Below are 9217 nucleotides of genomic sequence, written 5' to 3'. Positions count from 1 at the left end.
TGTGGTGTGTGTGTGTGTGTGTGTGTGTGTGTGTGTGTGTGTGTGTGTGTGTGTTGTGTGTGTGTGTGCCTGTTTTGTGTGTGTGTGCCTGGTGTGTGTGTGTGCCTGTGTGGTCGTGCTGTGCATGTGCGGAGCATGTCCGAGTGTGGGTGAGTGTGTGTGTGTCTGTGTGTGCCTGTGTGTACATGTTGTGTACATGTGCGAGTGTACCGAGTGTGTGTGTGTGTGTGCTGCATAAAACTGTTCGTTTTTTTGATTGCTAGCCACCTTATCTCGTCTTCCCAAGGGAATTCATACACATCAAGTTACAAGACAGTTTTGATATTGAATAATTTTAATAATTTGTTTTAATATTAAGCAATGGTTTGTTTTGTTGTGGCTCTTCATAATACTGGAAAATATTTAATAGCTGGGACTCAATAATAAATACTGCCATAAACTAAGAATATTTGAATATATTATTAAGATTCAACATTACTGTAGTGGCAATCCATAGCACAGTAGTGATGGGGCACACACACACACACACACACACACACACACACACACACACACACACACAATAACATCAGCAGTGGCACCACACCAGCACAAGCAATAAAATACACCTGACAACCTTGGTCTAATACACAGCCTGTTGCTGAGTCAGATTATGTGATCCAGAAAGGCCTTTTCCTATTTCAGCACTAATAGATGTCTCACTGTAGACTCCTCCACAGTGGTGATGGGGAGGTGCAGGACACCAACCAACCACTGCTTTATTAACGCCACTGTACTATCTACATTTCAATGCTTTTTGCAAACCGTTGATTACATTACAGTTGTTTCAGCTGAATGCATCTTGCTCGGTGTCACAATAGTGTGTAATAGAATGAACAGAATCCCAAACAAGGACACAGCTGTTCATTACCTGCACAAGAGTGCAGGTGCGAAATCAAATCAATCAGATGCAATCATCTTTCACTCATAATTATAACCTTATAATTACGATGTCCCTTTGTGTTTGCCTCAATGTATCATCTCAGAAATCAATACTAATTGATCAATACTAATTCAAAGCAGCGCTCAGCTCCGTTTTCACCACTTAAAATTATTATTATTTTCATATTCTCAGTTAGACCTAACGCTGGTTCCTCTCTCCTACATATGCCACTGTGAAAGCCATTGGTAGGGGACAGGAAATACTAGGGGCTCATGGGTAATTTCCGCATGKCTCCAGAAAGCGGCTTGTATTCTCTGATCTCTTGCCAAAACAAACAAGCCATTCTGAGAGGAGATATGGTGCGATTATATAGCCTCCTCCTGCATTCTCTAGCTCCTTATTATGGCAGGTAGTCTAATACTCCACACTGGGCCACAACAAGCTATCCCTCAGAGCACCATTTCACCGGACAACATTAAAAACATAACACCCACAGGATGAAACGTGTGCAATATCCACTTTCTGTTAAGTGTAACTGTAATCTATTGGGTTTCTATTGAGATTGAGTTTAACAACAAAGCAGCCAGTGGCTGGTGGGAATAAGCCCCTTTTAGGTTGTGTGAATGTTTGACTTCCCTGTCAGGGCTTGGCCTCTGCAGTCTCCTGCTTCTTCTTTCACAATAATCCATGCACCACAACCACATAATCCACTCACAAATTAAATAAACCCCAATCCCTCCAACTGTGTTAGTAAATAATGCAAATTACAGTTTTTAATACACCTAATGAATTCATGACGATGATCTACATATCAGACAAGTGAATTTATGTGTGTGTGGGGGGGGGGGCAGCATCTTAAAAACTTGAGATGGGAAAATGCGCAGTTGAGATGATCCTAAATATCTCTCTGTATCATCAACGCAGATCATTTAAACATATTAGGTACTGAATCATCTTGACAGATACTCTCATCAGTATGGGCTAAATACTCCAAACTTGGCTTGTAGACATAGCCTTGTGACCCAGGGAACATATTGATACACGTATCAACAGGGGACCTCATAAATAATCGGAATAGAAAACAAAACACGACACTACTCTCCAAGGAGAAGACTTTCTAACTAAGCCCATGCTTTTCAGTGTGTATGTGAGCACAGTTTACTTTCTGCTCTGGGAATAGGATGGTAAGAACACAGAACTGGGGTGTAATTCATTTCTGTCCCAAGCATTATAATCACTGTGTCAAGTGAAAAGTAGCTAAGTCAGTCCAACATCTCATGGAATTTCTCTCAAAAGAAATGGTTAACTGGGACAGACCACCCATTTAACATATACAAGGACCAGGGACTGAGGCATTTATAAGAGAATGATTATTGATTCCAGTACAATAAAAATKTATTCTCATCCAATCTCAGGCTTTTATTTCAAAGGCAGAGCAAGTAGACTAAATGACTTGATAGTTAAAGATAGGCAATAGCACACACTAGTTTGACTCTTAACAGAACACTAGAGGAGGGATGATATTTTGGAGTTGGCTGAGTAGGAAAGTAAAGGCATCAATTCTCAGCAGCACCATTTGGTATAATGTTATTGTTGTAAACAGTGGGCACAGAGGGCAGGGTGAGTCACGGGCTGTTTTTCTTTTCATAGAACATTGTGGGAGTAGACCATGATTCTCTCTGCTAGGGCGCCAAACTACGTTCTCCTGTCCACAAAACCAATGGAGAGTGACTGAAATAGCATCAAATGTATCCCTCTCCAGGCATCGCCACATTCAGTGGGGTTATCATTATGTCAGAATGTCCAAAATTCTAGATGGCGTTCCAAGTCCTTCTAGATGGTATTCCAGTAACTGTTTTTACTTTTCAATGTCAGACAGTTATGAAAGGACAAAATCATTATAGTCTTTAAATGAATCCTAGAAGTCATTGGTTAGTGCTTATAACTAAAGACCTATTACTGTGTACTCTACTACAACTCTGTCYCCACGCCAGTCTGAGGTTCACACACTGGTTGGAAAACACAGATCCACATGAGGCGGTGTGATGAAAAATATCAAGTTTGGACACACCTACTCATTTAAGGGTTTTTCTTTATTTTTACTATTTTCTACATTGTGGAATAATAGTGAAGACATCAAAGCTATGAAATAACACATATGGAATCATGTAGTTGAGAGTATGCTAAGAGTGTGCAAAGCTGTCATCAAGGCAAAGGGTGGCTACTATGAAGTATCCCAAAAAATATATATCTTTTGTTTTAACACTTTTTTGGTTACTACATGATTTCATAGGTGTTATTTCATAGTTTTGATGTCTTCACTATTATTCTACAATGTAAAAAATAGTAAAAATAAAGAAAAACCCTTAAATGAGTAGGTGTGTCCAAACTTTTGACTGGTACTGTATATAAATCAAAAAGGCTATAATGCATAACATGTTGAACTACAATGAATTCAACAGAGTAATAAGAAGTGAACATTTCTGTAGAGTGGATGTCATAAGACCYCTGATGTTATTTTATCAGAAATGAAGTGCAACCAGGTCAGTGGTATCCTAAAATAATGTKGATTTTAAACATCCTTTTTGAGGAAACAAGCTTCCGCTGAATATAAAGTAACGCAGCATTTCAACCCAGAATGACTGACTGCTGAAGTTCTTCATCTATTGTAAATGACTGAGCCGCGATGATAACATTGTGTCATCTCCCAGCAGAGCAGCAACCRAAATGAAATCCATTCAGAATAAGATGGAGGCTGAGCATATTCTACCGCCAACTCAAGTCWGAAAGGCCATATCTACACAACAAAAAGTTCCAAACCAGAGAAATATCATTTATTTTCATAAATCTTTTATAGAGTCAACTGAGAAAAGACCCCCATGGCTCCACTAGAAATATCATGGAATATTCAATCCTGCTTTTGACCGAAAAAGCATTCTGTACTGTATCATGCAATGTTCTACAAATATTGAATCACAGCRCAAAAGAMATCGGACAAAGCGGTTKGTGTTCGGTGAAATCCCATCTCTGCCTACAACACCAGGGTTTCCCCCAGGCCTTCACCTGTTATGGCTTCGTGTAGAGAACTGTAACACAGCTGCCAGGGAATAATTGATCGGCCCATTTGAACAGAAAGAATCAGAATGTCTCCCTTACCTTTTTGAGGCGTCCACTTCGGGTTCCCACAAACACCACTGAGTGATCWCCATAGGTGTAGGCTGTTACCGCTCCCATACCGTCCACGCCGTCGTCGTAGAGAGGGGTCCCTTCTATCACCCGCAGACCCCCGAGAGGTTGGTTCAACACCAGCCCACAGAAGTCATCACCAATCTGCTTCGGCTGTAAAACAAAACAAKAAGGGGACAATGTTCAGAATGTATCAAGGTTTTGGATCAAATGTAGCCTATTTAATCACTTAGGGCCTGGAATACACAAAACGCTAATAGAATTTGGGAGTTTCACTACACCTCTAACATACATAAAGAAACATGAACATGTAATCAATTACTAAGATWAGAAATGTAATAAAAAGCACCGGTGTATTCTTGGCATGTATAGAGATAAAAAAAAAAATCTGAATCAACTAAAAACATGCCGGTGTCAGAGGAACAAACGATTATTGTTGTTGAGCCTTTATGAAGGATAACTATATCTAACAAGGCCGGTGCCCGAGTCTGGCACGCACACYCTCATTATGTGGGCAAGGGCTATTGCTGCGCATGAGAAGAGGCTAATGATGTCCATGAACCAGGCCATCATCAAGAGCAGATTTGCATCAGCTACAGGGAGCCCTGTTACTCCTAATAAAAACAAGCCCCTGCTTCCTTAAAGGATCCAGGTCAGCTACTGATACTCGTAGTTCTCCTCTCCATCCGCCCAGCTCTGTCCCAAAAACTAACAGGGTGCCATCAGCCATTAGGGCACAAGGAGGGAGGAAAATGTAACTTTCTGCACAGGCCTTGACAGAACATCGTATAAGTACAGTTTTGGCAGCAGCTCTTCAWCTGTTCTTGATTTAAATCCTTGAGAGAGGTGCCCTTATAAGATGCATCCGTTTAAATACCCTGCCTGCTGCACAGTATTTAGATGGATCACTACTTAACTGTATGTTTCATGAGTTGCCTCACAATACTACAGTACAGTGATATGACTGGAGTCAACTTCATAGGAGATAACCCTGCTCTGTCTTACGGTTTATCCCGGATAACGTTTACTGGAATAGAAATTCTTCCATTTTATCAAACATAGTATAGATCAGCTGTGACTTTTCATGTTGTATAGTCACTCGAAATATGATTCTGGATGTAAAAATACCACCCTGTTAGGATGGCACCCTGTTAGTTTTTTTTTCATAAAGCGTCATAAGGTGGAGACTGGATAAGATATCCTATGCCTAGAACGTGTTTGCAAGCCTGTTAAATGTTTCAATATATTCATGGAGAATTTGGGCTATTGAAGTTAATGAGGTATGGATGAAATATGAATGTAAACCCAGCAGAATATTGCCTGCTCTGGGGCTGGGGCCTGAGGCAGGATAGAAGTACTTGATTTGAGCGGAACTACTGAAATGAAATGGTGATGACTCACCGTGTTGATGCAGGGGAGCTCCTTGTTGAGCAGCCAGGGCAGGGACAGCTTGCCCTCCCCACGGTAACATGACTTGATCCTCTCCCTCATAGCCAGGTTGATCTGATGCAGGGTAAAGAGACACAGGACTGTTTCCCGAGGCGGGTTGGCCCGGTTCTTCTGGCCCTGGGAGAACACGACAAACAGCACATCCTCGTCCTCAGACAGCCCCAAGGCCTGGGCCAGCATCCGACCTGGACGGTGCTTGTAGGCGGACTGAACCAGCCGGTACTCCACCCCATCCTTGGTGCAGCCCAGGGGGAACTCCACGTAAGAATAGAACTCGGTGTCGTTGGAACACATCCGCACTATCTTGGAGGTGAAGAACTTTTCCCCGGTGGCATCCATCTGGGTGAGCTGTGTGTCCAGCTGCAACGTCAGGAAATAGATGTAGGTACGGCTGGAGAATCCATACACGTAATAGATGTCAAACGCCGGGTAGAGGGACAGGGTGTCGGAGGGTATCTTGATTTGTGAGGACACAAACTCGTCCTGGTAGACCAGACTGAACATGTTAACACTYTCTTCATCAGTGACCAGTTTACGGCTGGACAGGGTAGGGAAATACTCTGACTTGCCATCGATGGCTGCCCCGATAAACAGCCGGCTGCCCCCCTTCTTCTCATTCTTCCACTTCCCTTCTGTACTGTCAACCACCACTCCTGCCATGCCGTCGGCCTCCCTGGCTCCAGAGAGGTAGTGCTCCTTGCGGTGATGGGGCTCTCCCAGCTTGAAGAGGTCCTCCAGTCGCARGAACTGACACACGCCCTGCCAGATGCTTCCACATGCTACCAGGCGGTTGCCAGCGTAGTCAACCAGCAGCAACTTGTTGACGTTGTCAGAGGACTCCAGTTTGTGTGCACAGGCTCGGACGCTGGGAGGGGGGTAACATTTGGCGTTGTCATCCACGGGGCCAGTCATGTGTGAACGCAGCTCTGTTAGGTTGGCAGACAGCTTGAAGACGCGGTTCACTGCTCCCACATAGACCTCTCCCGTCCGGCTGTGCACTGTGAGATGAGTCAGGCTGGTGTCTGTGACCCTGTAGGTGCCTGTCTCAGGGGGGAGCTTGGTCGGGGCCATGGGGAATGTATTGGTAGTCCCAGAGTGTAGAAAAAGGACAAATACCACCAGCCATTTGGGTGTCATGATGGAGATCTTTTGGTGATGGGAGAATAGAGCTCGTCACGTGAGCTTATTGCAGTCCTTTGTCTGTCTCAGTTCAGTGGTTCATGTCTGAAATGAAAAAGATATGTTGGTTAGGATGGATTGCAGTATTGAATACATGAGTAAGTAGTGTCCCCTCAAAGTAGATGGAGAAAAATCTCATTCAATTTCATCACTTTTCAGTGTCCCCCTCCCCCCACCACCAACTCCTGACTGTAGTCGATTTTGAGATATTAATGACTAAATGTGCAAGTCAGCCACTGACACAGCTGTGTGTGTGAGGGAGGTTTGGGGGAGTGTATTGATTGTAGGGCTGGTGCCAAGGCTTGTCTGTCCCACTACCTTCACTCAATGGATTGCTAATAAACCTTTATAGCCATCACCAACACTAATCCCGAGCACATTTGTTAATTAGGAAGTATTGCTACTAGGAAAAGAGAACATGACAACAACAGATATACAAACAAACAGGGACAATTAGGATGCGTTGTGATATATTAGTAACAGACCACAGGATAATGCTATAGTGGTCAGTGGGTCAGACATCGCAGACAAAAGAGCAGAAAGGCCCAAAGACAGAGACAGCTTCAGACAGAGACAGTCAGACAGAGACAAGTCAAACAGAGACAGTTCAGACAGAGGACAGTCACACAGAGTCAGACAAGAACACGCAGATGACAGAACAAAGAAACCAGAGACAGTACAGACAGACAGACAGTCAGACCAGAGGACAGCAGACAGACAGCGACAGTCAGACATAGACAAACAACAGAGACAGTCAGACAGAGACAGTCAGACAGGAGACAGACAGAGACAGTCAGACAGAGACAACAACAACTGAACCAGTCAGACACACAGAGACAGTCAGACAGAGACAAACAAACAGAGACAGTCAGACAGAGAGACAGACAGAGAAGTCAGACAGAGACAACATGACAGAACAGACAGACAGAGAAGTCAGGACAAGAGACAGTCAGACAGAGGACAACAAACAGAGACAGTCAGACAGAGACAGACAGACAGAGGACAGTCAGACAGAGACAGTCAGACAGAGACAAACAAACAGAGACAGACAGACAAGACAGTCAACAGAGACAGGCAAACAGAGACAGACAGACAGTCAGACAGATAGACAGTCTGACAGAGACAGTCAGACAAGACAGACAAACAGAGACAGACAGCAACAGAGACAGACAGAGACAGACAGACAGAGACAGTCAGACAGAGACAGTCAGACAGAGACAAACAAACAGAGACAGTCAGACAAAGACAGGACAGACAGAGGACAGTCAGACAGAGACAGTCAGACAGAGACAGACAGACAGAGACAGTCACAGAGACAGACAGAGACAGTCAGACAGAGACAGAAGACAGAGACAGTCAGACAGAGACAGTCAGACGAGAGACAGTCAGACAGAGACAAACAAACAGAGACAGTCGACAGAGAAAGTCAGACAGAGACAGCCAGACAGAGACAAAGAAACAGAGACAGGACAGAGACAGTAGACAGAGACAGACAGACAGCGACAGTCAACATAGAACAAACACAAACGAAGACAGTCAGGACAGAGACAGTCAGACAGAGACAGACAGAGACAGTCAGACAGAGACAAACAAACTGAGACAGTCAGACACACAGAGACAGTCAGACAGAGACAAACAAACAAGAGACAGTCAGACAGAGACAGGACAGAGACAGTCAGACAGAGAAGTCAGACAGAGACAAACAAACAGAGACAGACAGACAGAGAAAGTCAGACAGAGACAGTCAGACAGAGACAAACAAACAGAGACAGTCAGACAGAGGACAGACAGACAGAGAGACACAGTCAGACAGAGACAGTCAGACAGAGACACACAACAGAACAGAGACAGGACAGGGACAGAGGAACAGTCCAGACAGAGACAGTCAGACAGAGACAAACAACAGAGACAGACAGACAGAGAAAGTCAGACAGAGGGACAGTCAGACAGAGACAAACAAACAGAGACAGTCAGACAGAGAACAGACAGACAGAGACAGTGTCAGACAGAGACAGTCAGACAGAGACAGCAAACAAGAGACAGACAGAGACAGTCAGACAGAGACAGTCAGACAGAGACAGTCAGACAGAGACAGCAGAACAGTCAGACAGAGACAAACAAACGAGACAGTCAGACACACAGAGACAGCCGACAGGAACAAACAAACAAGAGACAGTCAGACAGAGACAGGACAGACACAGAAGAAGACAGACAGAGACAGTCAGACAGAGACAACAAAACAGGAGACAAGACAGACAGAGACAGTCCAGACAGAGACAGTCAGACAGAGACAAACGAACAGAGACAGTCAGACACGAGACAGTGACAGACAGAGACAGTCAGACAGAGACAGTCAGACCAGAGACAACAGAACAGAGGACAAACAGAGAAAGTCAGGACAGAGACAGTTCAGCAGACAGAGACAGTCAGTACAGAGACAGAAACAGAGAAGTACAGAGACAGTAACCAGACAGTATGGAC

At 44.2% G+C, this 9217-nt stretch overlaps 1 protein-coding gene across 1 annotated transcript in view; it reads right to left on the bottom strand.

Moving 5' to 3' along the window:
- Positions 1-9217, bottom strand: part of LOC111976840 (plexin A3-like) — a 203577-nt gene that overhangs the window by 186398 nt on the left and 7962 nt on the right. Inside the window, 2 exon segments of the mRNA XM_070448161.1 lie at positions 4079-4261; positions 5510-6781. Of these exon segments, the coding sequence (XP_070304262.1) occupies positions 4079-4261; positions 5510-6694 (1368 nt within the window). The 5' untranslated portion in view covers positions 6695-6781.

This window comes from Salvelinus sp. IW2-2015, linkage group LG17 (genome assembly GCF_002910315.2).
Source record: "Salvelinus sp. IW2-2015 linkage group LG17, ASM291031v2, whole genome shotgun sequence".
Classification (NCBI taxonomy): domain Eukaryota; kingdom Metazoa; phylum Chordata; class Actinopteri; order Salmoniformes; family Salmonidae; genus Salvelinus; species Salvelinus sp. IW2-2015.
This window is presented reverse-complemented; position numbering and strand designations above follow the sequence as displayed.